The 17,290-nt window shown below is 64.9% G+C and overlaps 2 protein-coding genes and 1 non-coding gene across 38 annotated transcripts in view; 2 read left to right on the top strand and 1 right to left on the bottom strand.

Annotated features, from left to right (window-relative positions):
- LRP5 (LDL receptor related protein 5) overlaps window positions 1–6,951 on the top strand; it is a 94,281-nt gene extending 87,330 nt beyond the window's left edge. Inside the window, exons 20-23 of the mRNA XM_051827847.3 lie at window positions 586–822; window positions 1,496–1,635; window positions 5,407–5,504; window positions 6,474–6,951. Of these exons, the coding sequence (XP_051683807.1) occupies window positions 586–822; window positions 1,496–1,635; window positions 5,407–5,504; window positions 6,474–6,735 (737 nt within the window). The 3' untranslated portion in view covers window positions 6,736–6,951. The remainder of the gene's footprint in view (window positions 1–585; window positions 823–1,495; window positions 1,636–5,406; window positions 5,505–6,473) is intronic.
- A 3,375-nt stretch (window positions 6,952–10,326) lies between these two features.
- TRNAA-AGC (transfer RNA alanine (anticodon AGC)) lies at window positions 10,327–10,399 on the bottom strand. The gene has a single exon. It is a non-coding gene; the product is annotated as a tRNA-Ala (tRNA).
- Window positions 10,400–10,543: 144 nt separating this feature from the next.
- PPP6R3 (protein phosphatase 6 regulatory subunit 3) overlaps window positions 10,544–17,290 on the top strand; it is a 134,734-nt gene continuing 127,987 nt past the window's right edge. For 33 of the 36 annotated variants that reach the window (XM_070063713.2, XM_070063654.2, XM_070063400.2 and 30 more), the window contains exon 1: window positions 10,930–11,005. The gene's annotated coding sequence lies outside the window, so the exon portion shown is untranslated. Of the gene's footprint in view, window positions 10,800–10,929; window positions 11,006–16,817; window positions 17,053–17,290 lie in introns of those variants that run through there. The other 3 variants (XM_089313159.1, XM_089312502.1, XM_070062610.2) reach the window with 2 other exon arrangements.

Below are 17,290 nucleotides of genomic sequence, written 5' to 3'. Positions count from 1 at the left end.
ACCGGCCCTTCCTGGCAGGGACCCTGGGCTGAGCTCTGTGTAGGGGGACAGACTCACAGGGCTCCTTGCCACTGTCATGCCTGCCCGGGCCAGGCTACTGGGCCTGGTGCTACCAGGCAGCAATGGGGGGCCCTCCGGGAGGGGCAGTGCTGAGCCTCCTGTGTGTCCGTGACCCCAGCCCCCAGCCAGGCCTTGTCCCCGGGCCCACCGTTTCCTCCTCTTCCCCTGGGTGTTGGCTGGGGCGTGGGGTCAGCAGGCCGTGCCGATAGGAAGCTGCCCTCGTTGAAGCCCCACACACTCGGGAGGCCTTGAGAGTGAGACCCCAGGAGCCCGCCCCAAGACCTCTGTCCACACCTGGGCCTTCTGGGCAGGTGCGCGCTCCTCCTGCCCTGCTCCACACACAGGACACACGGGCTAACACGAGGGCGCCCCCTCCTGGCCACCGCCGGGAGCGCCTGCCTGGACGGGGACAGGGTGTGTCTGTGGCAGGTGGGCTCTCCAGCCCGGATGGTCCCCTTCCCGCCGGTGGGGGCGGAGCCTGGGCGGGGGCCGACGCTGGCCTCTCTGACTGTCCGTGCCCCACAGAGATCACCCGGCCGCCCGTGGACGACATCCCGGCTCATAGCAGTGCCATCGGGCCCGTCATCGGCATTATCCTGTCCCTGTTCGTCATGGGCGGCGTCTACTTCGTGTGCCAGCGCGTGGTGTGCCAGCGCTACGCGGGCGCAGGTGGGCCCTTCCCGCATGAGTACGTCCGCGGGACCCCCCACGTGCCCCTCAACTTCATAGCCCCAGGCAGCTCCCAGCACGGCCGCTTCACAGGTGAGCGGGCCGAGGCATGGGTGCTGGGCCGTGGGGACGTGGCTCAAGGCCCCTCTCCGGCACGGCAACTTGGGGGCCTGCACAGCCACAAAGGCAGCCTGCCTTGGGGCGGGGGTTTGGGCTGGACCTTGGTGTCCTGTGGAACCCGCCCCAGAGAGCCTCACGTGGGGTCAGCTGGGCTCCGCGGAGCCCACGATGGTCTGGGCTTGTGGCGAGGGCACCCACCTGGCACGGTCACGGGGACGGGTCTGGGCTCGTGGGTGTACCCTCTGTACAGCCAGGCCCTGCTGTGTCCGAGAGGGCGGATTCGGCAGGTGCTGACCCTGGGGACCCCCATGGCCTCAGGCCACCTCAGGGACTGTCCCAGGCCTGTTGTGACCACCGGGTCTCCCCTGGGGTGATGTCATCAAGGCTTTCCCAGGAACTCCCAGGAGCCCACAGTGGAGCCGTGGTCACGGTCAGTGCTGGCCGCAGAGAGCCAGCCCCGGCGGAGGCGGGGGCCACAGGCTCTGTGCTGAGCCCTTGGGAAGTTCTCTTGGCCTGGTGGTGGCGGGGTGGGGGGGTAGGGGTCTCCTGGTTTGCAGATGCCACCCGGAGAGCTCGTGCTGGGTGCGTGGGCAGAGCGAGGGGGTCCGAGGCGGGGTGGTGACCTGCGGCGCCCTGCTCCGTGCAGGCATCTCCTGCGGCAAGTCCATGATGAGCTCCGTGAGCCTGATGGGTGGCCGGGCCGCCGTGCCCCTCTACGAGCGGAACCACGTCACCGGGGCCTCGTCCAGCGACTCGTCCAGCACGAAGGCCTCGCTGTACCCGCAGGTGAGTGGGTCGGGCGCCGCGCGGTCCCACCTCCTCCCTCGCCACGCCCCTCCGCGCTTTCCATTAATGACGTTCTACAACTCCCCATTTATTTACTTATTTTGTACTTAGGAGAGGGTACTTGTTCTCTGTGGGTAACCTGGAAGCCACGTAGGGATGTGAAGAGCTGGCAGGAGGAGGGGGCCTCTCCCGCTGGTCGGGACGCCCGCCGCCCGCATCCCGGGGCCTGGGTTGGACCCCTGGCTCCGGCTGACCCCAGCTTCCCACCAGTGCAGACCCTGGGGGCTGCGGCGATGCCCCCATGGGAGCTCCCCTGGTGGGCATTTGGGGAGTGACCCAGCAGACTGTCTCCCTGTCGCTGCGTCTCTGTCTCTGCCCCTCAAATAAATAAAAATTTACGGAGAGAAAAATGACTGCGCACAGAGCTGTGCCAGTCTCCCCCGCCCCACCCCCCACGTGTCACTTCCCGTCTCTGCTCTGTGCCGCCCACCCTGGCCACAGCTGCTGGGCGGGGGCGTCTGCTCGCACAGGCTTCCCCTCGGCACCCCCATCAGAAGCCCCCTGTGCACCTGCCCAGGCCCTGCCAGTTCTCAGAGAAACCACGGCCGTTTCCTGAGAGACACCCACAGGGGTGACTTTCACAGCTACAGTGCACCCTGGAGCCGGGGCACCCCGCCACGCCTGTGCAACATGGATCTGCAGCGGGTGAAGTGCTGAGCCGCTCCAGGGCCCGCCGTGGCCTCCCTGGGCTGCCCCGCTGCCCTGGTGTGGACGTCAGTGTCCTTCCACGCACGCCGACTCTCATCATGGCGGAGATTGGTAGTCACCAGTCCCGGGGCCACCGTGATGTGCTGTGGTGGTCACGGAGCGTGGGCTCTCTCTCAAGCCTTGAAGAAGAACGGATTTTTAGGCCATGGCTGATACGTGGGCCATTGAAACCACAGATGATGGGGCACCGTGTGTGGACGTCCGGGGCTGGCCATACGCGGTGATGTGCTCTTTGATTCTTCCAGACCCCTGCTGTCTGAGCTCCCCCAGGCCTCCAGCCAGAGCTGGCCCTTCCCGCCCCGTGGGCCACACCTCCTCCTGATTGCGGCTGACCGCTGGGCCGGAGAGCAGAGAGCCCCCGCTTGTGGGCTGACCACTGGGCCGGAGGGCAGAGAGCCCGTTATCTGCTGGCCACAGCGCAGGAATCGAATCCCCTGCAGGCTCCCGGGGCAGCGGCAGGGCGGAAGCCCGAGTGGGAGGTTAGGACCCCGGTGCCACCTCCGGCTCTCAGCCCCAGATGTGCGAGGACCCCAGCGTCAGGCCGGGCTTCCTCCCCCGGGAGCTGTGTCTTCACCCCCAGCCGGCGTGTGGGGCTGCAGGAAGCGGCGTTCTCCCCCTCGGGCTCTGCTGGGAGTGGAGGGGGCATCTCCCAGGCTGCCGGAGCTGGCACTGGGCTGCATTTTTAAACCTTTGGCTGCTTAAGCCCCAGTCCCCGCCCGTCCACGGACACATGCAGGTTGGCTCTCCTCCGTGCCTTCCGGGCTGCACAGCCACCAGCACTGGGCAGTTTGTGTCAGACGTGTTCAGGGAACGACAGGCAGAAGGCACAGGAGGCTGTGTGGTTACGGGGCCCCACCCCTGAACGCCAGGGGGACCCCCTGTGCCCCAGCGCTGTCCACCCGTGCAACCCCCACCCCACCCCCCCACGCCGCTGCAGGAGCTGCCGCAGAGCTTGGCCATGGCGCAGGCCGAGAACAGCCTGACTGTGCCCCAGCTCAGCAGCGTAGCGTGCCGCAGACAGCGTGGGGGACCCTGGGCCTGCCCCTGGAGCCGGCCAGCCGTGGGAGGGTCCACTGGCCGCGTGGTGCCAACCCCGGGAAAATATCGGGACTGGAAACTCCACAGTGCGTGGTTCCTATGCCCCTGGAAAGCCAAAAACGCTTAAGTCGAAATGTCGGAATCAGGGCCGGGCCAGGCCGGACCCAAGCCCTCGCCATTCCTTCTGTCTCTGGAAGACTTGGAGCCCGGCCTTCTGCCCCCGTAAAAGCCCTCGTTGAGGAGCAGGCACCGCTCCTGTTCCCGGCTGGCGGCGAGAAGGCTGGGTGGTACCCGGGCCCTACCTGTCCCTGCCCAAGGGCTGGCGCTGGGGGCCGACTGCCTCTCCACCACCCCCTTCTGTGTCTCCAGCGCGCTCTGGTTTGCTCGGCCTCATGGCAGAGCTGACGCATCTCTGTGTCTCTGTGGCTGACCAGTGTCCCGGGCGAGGGGGCGTGGCCAGGCCCACCGTGGTGGCGGGGAGCTCCCCGCACAGGGGTTGAACGGCCACCCTTTTGACGGCTGGTACCAAGTGTCCCGTCCTGGGGCAGTCCTTCTTCCCGCCAGCAGGGGGCCACACCCACAATGCTGCCGCCAGCTAGGGCTCCCGCAGCCCCAACACAGGTGGCATCCACTCCACTCTTAATGTTTCCTGACAAACGGGGCTGCACCTGTCATGTGTGTTTAGGAAATGGCTGTTTTGTTTCCTCCAAAGTTATGTTCTTTTAAAAGAGAATTACTTCTCTATTTCCGTTGTCTTTGAACAAAGGCGGAGAGCGACAGAGAACTTCTGTTGGTAGTTCACTGCCCAAATGCCCACAACAGTCGGGCAGGGTCAGCCTGAAGCCATGAGCCCACGGCTCGATCCAGGTCTCCCATGGGGACCCAAGTACTTGGCTGCTCCCTGCGCCCGCCCAGGGTGTGCAGAGCAGGAGCTGGATCGGAAGTGGAGGTGGGACTTGGGGTGCGGGTGCAGCCCGGTTACTAGTGGTTCTCTTGCTTGTCTACAAGGCCTTGCTACCCACTCGGCCTGTTGAGGTACACGGAGCAAGTTGGCCTGTTGCCTGGGACAGTGTTGAAAATGTTTGCGCCCCAGTTTTTTGACTTTTGGTTGGATCTGGGCATGTTTTGCCATTGACACAACGAAGTGACCGATCCTTTCTCTCTGTCTCCCTTAAATATTTTACTTATTTATTTGAGAGGCAGAGTTACAGAAGGAGAGACAGAGAGATCTTCCATGCACTGGTTCGCTCCCCAGACGGCCGCCACGGCCAGGCCTGGGCCAGGCTGAAGCCAGGAGCCCAGAGCTCCGTTTGGGTCTGCGATGTGGTCTGCAGGGGCCCAAGCACTTGGGCCATCACCCACTGCCTCCCAGGCGCATCAGCAGGGAGCCGGATCAGAAGTGGCGGTGCTGGGACTTGAACCGGGCACCCCCGTACGGAGGTTTAACCCTCTGCCACCACACCCAGCCCCTTAGCCCTGTTTTAGGCCTGGGGAGTCGAGGCCTCTCTGCAGGGACCGTGCTGCAGCCATGAGGTGGGCAGCCAGGATCCTCCTCCCAGGTCTGTGGCATGAAGGCCATGCTCAGTCCTTTGGGGCACGCCGAGTGTCCCGATGCCACCCAGGCCCTCACACGCGTGTGCACACACGGGCCACAGCGTGCAGGCGGTTTGGGGGGCGTCTCCCACTGCTGGCGGGGGGTGAGGTGGAACCCCGTCCAGGTTCTGCCTCCGAGATCCCGGCCGAGCGAGTACCAGTGGTCAGTGGCACAGGTGCTTGGTGGGGATGGCAAGGGCACTGCGGGCCAAGGGCTCCCCCTGGTGGGTGGCTGTGCCCCTCTCGCCAGCCCAGCCCAGAACTGAGCAGGACACTGGGCCTAAGCAGTGTCAGCCAGCTTGGCTGAGCCGGCCCGTGACGAAGGCCTGCACCGGGCTGAGGCCCCGCTGACCCACACCTGCCCCTCCCCAGATCCTGAACCCGCCGCCATCCCCCGCCACGGACCCCTCCCTCTACAACATGGACGTGTTCTACCCTGCAAACATTCCGCCTGCGGCCACGCCCTACAGGTAGGGAGGGTCCCCCCAAAGGGGTCCCAGACCCGGCCTCCCTGGGTAGGGGGAGTGCCCTCGGTCACTGTGGTCACTGTGCAGGGTATGGGTGAGAGCCTGGATGGGCAGGAGCTTCCTGACCTTTAACCTGGAGGTCAGCCAACATGGCCCACCCCCATCTCCCCACCCCGGGGGAAAGCCTGGGGGAGCTGCGGGATGGGGTGGCTTTGCAAGGGACCCTCAGGAGCCTGGCACCACCTGCCACCTAGTGGCCGTTTCAGGAACTGCAGCCCCAGGCCGGCCTGGGTTTCCAGCCCACTCCCTGCTGGGTCAGGGTCCTGCCGGGGACCTGCAGGACCTCAGCTCCACATCCAGCCTCTGCCGTCACAGTGACAGCAGCCTTGCCTGTCACCGTCCCAGGCTGTCGCCCCTGCCCAGGCACACCTGTCCCACCTCAGCTTTGCCCAGGCCCTCCCAGCCTGGGCCACAGCTCCCACGGATCCTCCCTCCCTGTCTGACCTCCCCGACGGGGGACTGCACCCCACCTTCCCGCCCACTGGGGTCCCTGCTCCGCAGGACAGGGGCTCCTAAACCCGCCACGATCCCCGCCCTGGAGCCGGCCCACGCGAGCTGGGCGCTGGGGAGGCCGGGAGGCCAGGCCACGTCCTGAGTTGGGCTGCTTTAAGCCACGACGGGTCGCCAGCGTCTGCAGTGGCCACACGGTGGCCAGCGTCGTCGGGTGCTTAATGCCGGCACCACTCCGCAGCCTTTCCCCGTGGGATTTCATTCACCCTCTGAGGTGGGCGGGCTCACGGGGCTCAGGGACGCTCAGCCAAGGCGAGCGAGCCTGCCCCGACCGCGCGGCCGAAGCCAGGCCCGCCTCGCGCCCAGCCTGTGCCTGCCAGGGACACGCGGCTGCAGGGCCCCTGTGCTGGGGGGCAGGGGGCGGGTGGCGGTCCACGCCCACCCGGTTGCCACCCTCTGCAGGTCCTACGTCATCCGAGGCATGGCGCCCCCGACCACGCCCTGCAGCACCGACGTGTGTGACAGTGACTACAGTGCCAGCCACTGGAAGGCCAGCAGGTACTACCTGGATCTGAACTCCGACTCGGACCCCTACCCGCCCCCGCCCACGCCGCACAGCCAGTACCTGTCGGCGGAGGACAGCTGCCCGCCCTCGCCCGCCACGGAGCGGAGCTACTTCCACCTCTTCCCGCCCCCGCCGTCCCCCTGCACGGACTCGTCCTGACCTCGGCCGGGCCGCCGCCCCGGCCTCTCCGCACCCCTGTAAATATTTTTAAATATGAACAAAGAAAAAATATATTTTATGATTTAAAAGAAGAAGGAATATAATTGGGATTTCTACAAGACGTGAGAAATGTGAACAGTGACTGGGTGGGCGGGGCTGGGAGGGCTTTGTACAGTGGAGAAAATATTTATAAACGGAGTTTTTTTCTAAGCCTAACTGCCATTCCTTTGTGCCCTGTGTGCCTTGGGGTTTGCGGGCGCCGCCCCCTGGTGGCCGCAGGGTCCTGTGCGCGCCTGTCCCGTCACGGCCACGCTTTGTGCCCTGGGGTTGCCGTCCTGCGACTCCTTGAGACGGGCCGGCATCTCCACCTCGCACCGGGCTGTGGGCTGGGCCTGGGCTGCTGCCCGCTGTGCCGTCCAGGACATCGGGGTGCCCCTGCTGAACCCCATCTCCATTGGCCGTGCCAGCTGGGCCCTGCTGTGCCACGCCACGGGCAGGTGGAACGGGGCGGGGTGGGGGGAGGGGAGAGGAGCCCCGAAGTGGGGAGGGGAAGAGACCTGAGCCCCCTGAGAGGGAGGGGTCAGAGAAGAAGCCCTCCCAGGGCTGGGAATGGAGGCAAAGCGAGTGGCAGTGTCCACCACGGGGCCCCCACAGCCCCACGTCGGGTGGCGCCTGGTTTCCCAGGACAGGCCGGCCTGGGAGTCCCCGCAGCGATGGGGCGCGTGGGCAGTGACAGACAGGCTGGGGCCAGCGCGGACGGCCGTGCCCGGGGGCCCCTGAGGCCTTGTCGGGAGCCGCCCGGGCGCCGGCTGGCAGCATCCTGGTTGGTGAGTGGCGGCTGGGACCCACTGCAGCCCAGGGAGCTGATGACGCGCCCACGGTCTCACAGCCCGTGGGTGCGTGGAGGGGGCTGCCTGCAGGGGCTCGGCCCCCGCTGTGTTCCAGGCCGGGCCAGGCGCCTGGAGTGCTCAAGTCTGAACCCCAGTCAGCACGCAGAGGTCTCTGCTGACCCAGGGAGCTGTGGCCGCAGCCTGGGGCTCCCGGGGGGGGGGCACGCTGCTCTCACCTGGAGCCAGCGTGGCTGGGGTGGGGCGGCTCCCCCCACCCCGGCATTGCCCCCTTCCTGGGTGAGGGGGCGAGCGAGGAGCCAGCCGTGGCCACCTGCTGCGTGCCAAGTCCCAGTCTCACCGCCCCCCAGGAGCTGGGCCCCGCCCTCGCAGGCTGCGGATCCCGTGACCGGGCCTGGAGCTCCGTGCTGAGAGGGCCCAGCAGGTCTGACTCACGTGGGGAGTGGGCTCGGCTTCCTGGAGGCGGGGCGTCTCCGAGGTGTGGCTCAGGACACCCAGTCTCCGTGAGGCAGGGGCAGCTTTGCACCACTGCTTCCTCGTTCCTGGATCCTCAGGCTGGCCCGGAGGACGCCCGAGCCTCTGGCCCCTGAGCCGCCTCTGCCGCACCCCGGGGTGCCCCCCCTCCCCCCGCCAGCCCTGCCCCCGTCCTCCAAGGTTGGGTGTGCCGTGCCCGGGGCACGGTGGGCGGAGTGGAGAGGTCACCTGCCTGGAGAGCCCTGGGTGGCCGGGTGGGGCAGGGCTCCCGAGGCCACAGGCAAGGCCACACCCACGGCTGGGACCTGGCCTTTGCCCCGTGGCCTCTCCTCTGTCCCTTCCCCTGGGTGGGGTGGGGTGGGGGAGCTCACAGCGCCGTGTCCTCAGCCGTGTGTTGGGGGGGTCCCCTGTCCTTGTGGGGAGGGCGATGCCTCCTTCCCAACCCCCACTGAACCTGAGCGTGGAACCTCCGGGCTACACGGACCCCTCCCCAGGTCTCCACGTGGGTGCAGTGACCCAGCACCTGGGCCATTCCTCCGCTGCTTTCCCCGGCGAATCGGCAGGGAGCCGGATCAGAAGAGGAGCAGCCGGGGCTTGAACCGGGGTGCTGGTGTCAAAAGTTGGGAGGCCACAGTGCCGCCCCCGTTCCCCAGGCTCACAGCCCGTCCCTGAGGCTCTCGGGAGATGGGTGCGCAAATACCTCCTCTTCCCAGAACCCCTCCCTGGTCTCCACCCTTCAGGTTAGCTTAGGACTGCACAGTTGGCCCGGCCACCCACCAGGGCCGGCTGCAGGAGCCTGCCCCAGGTGCCTGCAAATCCTTTGATGGCGAATGAGCAGGTGTGAGGGTGGGCCAACCCAAAGTCCTCCCCTGGGCTGGCCCTGCCCCCCCCCAGTCTTACCCGGCTGGACCCCACCCCCGGCAGGCCCCTCGGAGCCTGCTCCCCCCCCCCCGTAGTCCTCCCCCTGGACTGGACCCCGCCTCCCGCAGTCCTCCCCTGGGCTGGCCCCCGCCCCGGCAGGCCCCTCACAGCCTGCTCCCCCCACAGTCCTCCCCCTGGGCTGGACCCCCAGTCCTTCCCCTGGGCTGGACCCCACCCCCGGCAGGCCCCTCGGAGCCTGCTCCCCCCACCCCCCTGTAGTCCTCCCCCTGGGCTGGACCCCTCCACAATCCTCCCCCTGGGCTGCCCCCCCAGTCCTCCCCCTGGGCTGGACCCCTCCACAATCCTCCCCCTGGGCTGCCCCCCCACAGTCCTCCCCCTGGGCTGGGCCTCCCCCCCCACAGTCCTCCCCCTGGGCTGGCCCCCGCCCCTCGCAGCCTGCTCCCCCCCCACGATCCTCCCCCTGGGTTGCCCCCCCCACAGTCCTCCCCCTGGGCTGGACCCCTCCACAATCCTCTCCCTGGGCTGGACCCCCCCCCCCCGCAGTCCTCCCCCTGGGCTGTCCCCCCAGTCCTCCCCCTGGGCCTCCCCCCCTGCAGCCTGCTCCCCCTGGGCTGCCCCCCCAATCCTCCCCCTGGGCTGGCCCCCGCCCCCGGCAGGCCCCTGGCAGCCTTCGGCCCCCTCGGTCCAGGCCTGCCCCTCCGGCCCTGGGCGGCTCCTGCTCCAACCTGCCCTGCACCGCCCTGGCTCCCACGGGCGGAGCCCAAGCCCCAGGTAGGTGCCTCTGGCCGACTTCCAAGGCCTCCGGTGTGTCCCCCCACCCCAGACCTGTGCCGGCCCCACCCTGTCCTCCCAGGGCGTGTGGGGGGGAGGGTGCGCTCGGCCCTGCCCCGCCCAGGTCACCTGCCTGTGTGTGCCCGCCCTCACCGCGACCCGGCTTTCCGCCCTGCCGGAGTCCACGCGGGTGACCGCGGCTGCGGGGAGGCCAGCGCCCCGCGGGGTCTACGAGGGCCCAGCCCCCCAGCCAGGGCCGCCAGGCCTTGAGGACGCTTCTCCGCACGGGGTCCAGGCGGCCCACACCTGGGCGGGCACCTGGGGGGGCTGTCCGCGCCCCGCGCCGCAGCCTGGTCCGGGAGGAGCCCCCCAGGGCCGTCCTCGGAGTCGCGGGCCTGGGGTCCCCGGGGGGCGGCGCGGAGGGCAGCTCGCGGGGAGGCCCTCCCCTCTGGAAAAAGGGAGGGGCCCGCGCGGCCTCTCTCGCCGCTCGCGCTAGGGAGGGCCCCACCGGGCCGGGGGCACTCGGCGACCCTGGCCTTGACCCCCGCGCCCGGGGCAGCCACGTGACGGCGGCGAAGTGCACGCGACAGGTAATCCCCGCCGTAAAAGTTGGCAGTGGAGAATGCGGGTATCGATCCCGCTACCTCTCACATGCTAAGCGAGCGCTCTACCACTTGAGCTAATTCCCCGGCCCCGCACGGCTTCCGGCGCCGGCGCGTATTGTGACTCACGTCATCACCGGTCCCCTCGGCCCCGCCTACCCGCCCGTCTCGCTCCCCCATTGGTTCCCTCGCGGCTCAGGCTCCACAGCCGCGATTGGTTTGGCTCAAGTTAGTTTCAAGAGACATTGGCCGCTCAGATTGGTGGTCCGAGGCGTCCGTCAAGCAGAGGCCCTGCTGTTGCTACGGCGTAGGGGGCTGGACCGAGCCAAGTTTCTCCCGGTTCCTGATTTGTTTCTGCGACTCCAGGGTCCTAGAGGTTCCGGATCCGTCAAGTCCATGGGAAAAAGAATGTACCCCTCGCGTTTGACTGACGAGGCCTGCGAGCCAATCGAAGGGGAGGCAAGGGAGCCGCTGGGCGATCCAATAGGTTGAAGGGGGCGGGAGAGGGAGGCCAATGAGGGTGGAGCTGGGGGCGGGGGCTGGGCCGCGATTGGCTGCGAGGCGGCCGGAGGGAGGGCGGGGGGCACTCAAGGCCTGCTTGATACGTCCGCCATTTTGGGCGCTTCGCTGATGGTGTCGGTGAGCGCGTTTCCCGCCTGAGCGCAACTAGCGGCGGGTCGTGGGCGCCTCCAGGTAATGGGGGTGGGGAGGCCTCGGGGCGGGCCGCGGCGCGGGGGCGGCGGGGCGCGCGGGCGGGCGAGGGGCGCCTCGCCGGGGTCTCGGCGCGGGGCGGGAGCGTCCGGCCCCTCTCCCCTCCCCCCCGGAATTCGCCGCTCGGCGGCCCGGGAGGCGCGGCGCCGAGCCCTGCCGCGCCGCTGCCCGCCCGCTCCTGTCAGCCGCGGCCCGGGCGGCGAGCTCGGCGCGGCGCGGGTGCCCGCGGCCTGGCGCGCCCCTGCGGGGCTCCGGCTTCCCGCCCGCGTCGCCCCGGCCGCCCCCGCCGCGTGTCCCGGGGAGCCGCGGGCGAGCGCGGGCCATTGTTGGACTCTGTCCTCCGGGAAGCAAGTTTGGTGGGCTTCGCCCCGCCGGGCGCGGAGTCGTCGGGACGCGCCCCGAAGCCGGCCGCCGCGCTCCCGTGGCCTTCCTGGGGGCCGGGGCCGCGAGGACCCCCGTCCGGGAGGCGCGCGTCCGCGGCCGCCGCGCAGGTGCTGCCCGCCGAGGGGGCGCGGGCGGAGTCGCAGGTGTCCGGGCGAGTGCGGGGCACCGGGGGACGCGCTCGGGGCCGCTCCCGCCTGGCCGGGGTGGAGTTTACTTTTTCTGCCCTCAAGGTCACGTTGCTGATGGGCAGCGCGCGGCCCGAGGCTCGCGGTTGCCCCGCGGGGCTGCGGCTCGCCGGCGCCGTGACCTTGCGTGGTCCCGGGGCACCTGTGCGCGGGGCGGCCGGGCCGGGCCGGGCCTGGGACGCGCGCAGGCCCCGGTGGGAGTCGGACGAGCGTTTCGGCCCGGCCTGCTTTGTAGTTTAGAGTCAGCTGGGCTCGGAAATGAGTGGAAGTTGTAGTTTTGTGTTTTTTTTTTTGGAAGGGGCTGATGGAGCTTCGTGGGATTAGATCCGGGGGCTGGAGCCAGGGCTGGTGTTCCAAGAGGGGGCTACACGCAGAGGGCCGCCCAGCGCTTTCCTGGGACTCTGCCTCGTGTACCTTTGGGGTCCTTCCTGGAGTGTTGCGCGGGGTTCTGAGGCGCCCCTGGTGGGGTGTGGGTGCACCCCAGGGCCCTCCCGTCTGGGTGCAGCTGGGAGCGGAGTGCGGCGGCGGCGGCCAGTCGCCCAGGCCTCCGCTGCCCCCCCGCCCCCGGTGCCTGTGCTGGCCCGGGAAGTGGATTCTGATCCTGTGGAGGCCCCCGTGGGGACCGGCATCAGGCTGCTGTGGCTTACTCAGACCGGAAGGAGACTCGAGCTTTGTGCAGAGTACAAGAAGCCAGACAAATAAACAGAAACATCTTTCGGGTTTTGACTGGGAATTTGAGTCAGGCCACAGCTGGATGTGTAGATGAAGACTTGACGGGTGAGGCGTGTTTGGTTTCTTCAAGATAAATTTTTGCGTGTTTGGTACAGAGATAGTGTCTTTATTACAAGTAAGCATTCCTGAAACAGCATTGGCCAGGCTTGGCATTCCGTCATGAGCTTGTCTTGTGGTTTTGAATTTCTGATATCAGCCCGAGCATGTGTTGACTGACAGTTCTTACAGTGTTTCCTGCACGTCAGAGTAAGCGACAGTAATGTCGGTCTTTGACTGCTCAGCGGGAACCCAGCCTCGGGGTGCTTCACGGGGAGCACTAAGTCAGGATCTGAGCCCAGTGGGGCTTCTTGGACTGACTTAGGCAGCTTTCACGCTTCTTCCTGTTCTTAAGAAAACCTCAAATGGTTGTTTTTAATTATAGATCAGGGATTCTCAACTTGGGGTGATTCTACCCCGGGAAGCGTTGGGCAGCGTTGGGAGACGCTTGCCAGCCTCGGGGGTGGGTGCTGTGTGTTTGGAAGGCAGAGGCCCGGGACACCGCGCAGGACAGTCACCCAGCGCGAACAGCAGTGGGGCTGAGGCCGATGCACCCTGCTCTAGGTGGTGGTGGACTGGCCTGTGTTAGAATCCCGCGGGACGTGGAGGCCGTGGGTGCGTGAGCATTGTGGTGCAGTGGGTTAAGCTGCTGTTGGCATGCCGGCAGCCGTATCCGTTGGTTCGGGTCCTGGCTGCTCGGCAGTTGTGGTGATGTGCCTGGGACGGCCTCTGCCATCCTCATGGGCGGCCCGGATGGAGTTGGTGGCGGTGGCCTGGCCCAGCCCCATTCTTGTGGGCATTTGGGGAATGAACCAGAAGACAGATTGATGTCGCGGTCCTACTCGTCCCCTCTGTCTCTCTTCCTTTCAGAGGACATAAACGAATCAGTCTTATCCTTTTAAAGACGACCATGGTGCTGGGCCTCAGCTCTGGTGGTTTGTGGTGGGGGTGAGAATCCACTTTTAAAAACTTCCCAGACAAATTGCTGTGCTTCTCGGGTTTGGGACCACTGTTCAGGATGTTAGATTTCAGGGACAGTTGTAGCTGGGGGTCCTTTGGGTGATTTGTGAGCTCTGCCTTTGCACCCAGATCCTGCCCGGCAGATTTTAGTAGTGAGGGGAGATGATGCGTTTCAGGTGCTTCAGCTTTAAGGGAAATAGTAAATGAATTGACTGTGTAAGATACTTAGAAGCCTGCTCATAGCCCAGGGGCAGGGGATGTGCCTGTGGCCGGGGAAGGCCTGTGTGAACTCATTCGTTCTGGCCCTGGCAAGGCAGCTACAGGTGGCACTCAAAATTCAATAAATCAACATTAAAAAAGATTTTATTTATTTGAGAGGTAGAGAGAGAGAGAGAGGTCTTCCATCCACTGGTTCACCCCCCAGATGTCCCCAGTGGCTGGAGCTAAACCAATCCGAAGCCAGGAACCAGGAGCTTCCTCCGGGTCTCCCACGAGAGTGGCAGGGGTCCAAACACTCGGGCCATCTTCTGCTGCTTTTCTGAGGCCGTTAGCAGGGAGCTGGATAGGAAGTGGAGTCGGCGTCTGTATGAGGTGCCCATGTTGCAGGCAGCAATGTTACCTGCTGTGCCACGGTGCGGCCCTGTACAGCACGCCGATTTTTAAGCTGATAATTTTGTGTAGCTCCAAATGCTGTTACAAATATCCGAATGGCCCTTGGCAGAACAGAGGTTCCCCACCTGTGCCGTAGCCCATGAGAATACATTGCCATATCCTCCTGGGCCTCAGCAGGGCTGTCGGCGCTTAGGGTTAGCGTCTGTTGAATGACCTCAGTCTACTGTAATTCTTTAGTTTGTATCCTTTGTGCCCTTGACTTGTTGGCTGTCAGTTTGGTTTCTAGGTGCCAGCTTCCCTTTTTTGTCCTTTCTTTGATGAAGCCCTGTCCCAGAGAACACTTCTGCCGCTCTCGAAGGGGCTTCCTCATGCCCAGGCGCTGACCGGGATCGGAGAGGTGAGGTGCAGGAGTCAGACGGTGGAGATCCTGTGCCTGCCCACCCTTAACATTTAGATTTTCTAGTTCATCGAGTGTTATGAAACCGTGTTTCCTCAGTAACTGATGTGACTAGCAGGTCAAAGGCAGAAGACCATGGAGGCACAATTCTGTTTCTACTTGAAAGGCAGAGTTACGTAGAGAGCTCCCACGTGGGTGCAGGGCCAGGCACTCGGACCATCTTCCGCTGCTTTCCCACTGGATGGGAAGTGGAGAGGCGGGACTCGAACCGTCACCTGTATGGGTTGCTGGCGTCTAAGGTGGCGGCTTTACCTGCCATGCCACAGTGCCAGCCCAGCACCGGGATCCTGAAGTCCCGCCTGTGGCTGTGTTGAAGACTGTGAGCAGCCCATCTCGTCCTGACCTTCACTTATTTGAGGCTGCAGATGCATTGATTGAGTCCTTACCCTGCCAGGAGCTGTGGTAGGGATTCTCTGATGAACAGGCCCCTCAGGACTTGTCGGAATTGTACCAGGCGGATGGAGGCGGCTGTTAGCCAGAGGCCCAGGAAAGCGCTTCCGTTCGCAGGTTTGGTTGGTTGATTTATTTTTTTGAAGATTCATTTATTTATTGGAAAGGTAGAGTGACAGAGGGAGAAACAGTAAGGGATCTTCCGTCCACTGGTTCACCCTCCAGATGGGCGCTGACAGCCGAGGCCAGGCTAGTTCTGAGCGGGAGCCTGGAACTCCGTCCCGATCTCCCGTGTGAGTGGCTGGGCCCTCTGCTGCTGCTCTCCCAGGCGCACTGGCGGGGAGCCCTGAGCCAGGCCTTGGGAACGGGGTGCCTGCTTCTCAGGGGGCGGCTTACCCTGCATGCTTTAACATCTCAGGTGGCGGCTGACCCTGCCGGCTGGTTTGTGTCAGTTTGGGTGGGTGAAATAGTCAGAAGTCTCCCAAAAGGATAAAACAGTTGTGCCTTTGTCCCTCGTCTGTATTGATGGTGACTTTAACTTGCCTTGCTGGTGTGGGTGCCTGGGAAAGCAGCGTCCCTCTCCCCGAGCTCCGAGGCTGTGCAGGGACGGTGGCGCTGTGCTAGGATGATCGATGTCACTGCTCTCCACACAGTGGTTGTGCGCCAGTCAGACTCATGACCGGGTGTGAGACAGCGCGGGCACCTGGAGACGGCCGGCCAGGCGCAGCGGTGGTTTCGTCCTGCTGCTGCGTGGAGGCTCCCTGGGGGGCTTTTGTGGCCATTTGGCTTTGGCTTGGATTGAGCTGTCGTGGGAGCCCCTGTTCTTCCTCTCTGCCCCTTATTTTTCTTTGCTGGGAGGGAGGCAGTTCCTAGCCAGATCAATCTTCAGTTTACTTCAGGGTGTGAAAGACTAAGCTGACATCTGGCTGCGGGCTAGGCCGTGAAGAGAGAGGGAAAGGGCCTCTGGCAGTGTGCTGGAAGGCTCTCTGCTCATCCCTGCGTGAGACAGCTTCGTGCCGCAGCCCTGGTGGCGAGGAGCCGATTTGCCTGGGCTCCAGGGCTGTGGCTGCCTGACGTGTACAGCGGACTCCTGGCCTGTGGTAGCAGTGTCAGTGAGGGCCGCGCAGCACGGCTGACCGCGTTGTACGTGGGTTCTGAACAGCACGTGTTTCTGACAAGCAACACACATTTACTCAAGTTGAAAGCCAGAGAGAGCCAGACAGATGGGGTGGGGAGGATGCTCCCATCTCCTGCGCCCCAAATGCCTGAAGCGTCCAGTCCTGGGCCGGGGCTGAAGCCGGGAGCTGGGGCTCGGTGCCGGTCTCCCACGTGGGTGGAGGAACCCGCTTCCTTGGAGTCACCACTGCTGTGCCCAGGCTCTGTGATGTCAGGAGCCAGGGCTGGGCGTTGAACGCAGGTTCTGCAGCGTGAGACTCGGGTGTTTGGACTGCTAGGCTGGGCGCCTGCTCCCAAGACGTTTCTGCTGATAGGACAGGGTCTGGTCTTGTCAGAGACAACGAAGGAGAGTAGGCTAGTACTTGCGCATTTCCTGAAGTGGGAGCGTACGTTGACTTGAACTGGTCTGGATCCTCCAGAGGGTGACTCCCGTGAACTCCGGAGGCCCAGAGGAAGGGTGAAAGGGGGTTGTTTCTAGGAGCATCACGGAGCAGGGCTGGCCAGGCTGCAGAACAGTGTGACTGCAGGTGAAGCAGAGCTGAGGAAAGCTGTGGGCACCCCTGGTTGGAGCATCCCTGTCCCTGTGCCTGGATGTCAGACACTCAGGAGAGAACCTTTGCTGCAGGCGCGTGGCCCTCGGGGACCCACGAAGGCGTGCTCTGGGACGGCTCTGCAGTCAGGCCTTGCTCGTGAAAGTCGCTGGGCTCTCAGTCCCCGGGGGAGGGCAGCGGCAGGAGACCCTGACTAGTACTGACTCGATTGGCTGTTTGGGGCTTCCTTTCATGGAAATAGGATTTGGACTGGAACAGAATATAGAAGTCATTAATTCTTCTTTTAAAGATTTATTTTATTTGTTTGAAAGAGTTACAGAGACGCAGAGGCAGAGAGAGAGAAAGAGAGGTCTTCCATCTGCTGGTTCACTCCCTGGATGGCTGCAACGGCCAGAACTGCACTGATCTGGAGCCAGGAGCTTCTTCCGAGTCTCCCACGCAGGTGCAGGGACCCAAGGACCTGGGCCATCTTCCACTGCTCTCCCAGGCCACAGCAGAGAGCCAGATTGGAATTGGAGCAGCCGGGACTCGAACTGGTGTCGAGGCGTAAGAGGAGGGTGTGTCGCTGTGTTAGGACAGCCAGGAGGCCAGAGTCTGAGGGAGAGTGGCAGGAGAGGTGGAGCGGCAGGGCTTCCCCGAGGCCTCTGCTGAAGTTTTGTCTTTTCTCTGAGTGAGATGGGAAGTCACCGAGTGTTTTGTTCTTTAAGTTTTTATTCGCATTTCATTTGAAAGGCAGAGAGAAGAAGGGAGGAAGGATGACAGAAAGATACTCCATTTCTTGGTT

The sequence above is a fragment of the Oryctolagus cuniculus genome, chromosome 1 (assembly GCF_051225735.1).
Source record: "Oryctolagus cuniculus isolate XC-2025 breed Fujian yellow rabbit chromosome 1, ASM5122573v1, whole genome shotgun sequence".
NCBI lineage: Eukaryota > Metazoa > Chordata > Mammalia > Lagomorpha > Leporidae > Oryctolagus > Oryctolagus cuniculus.
The sequence above is the reverse complement of the archived record's forward strand: the minus strand, read 5'-3'. Positions and strand labels throughout refer to the sequence as shown.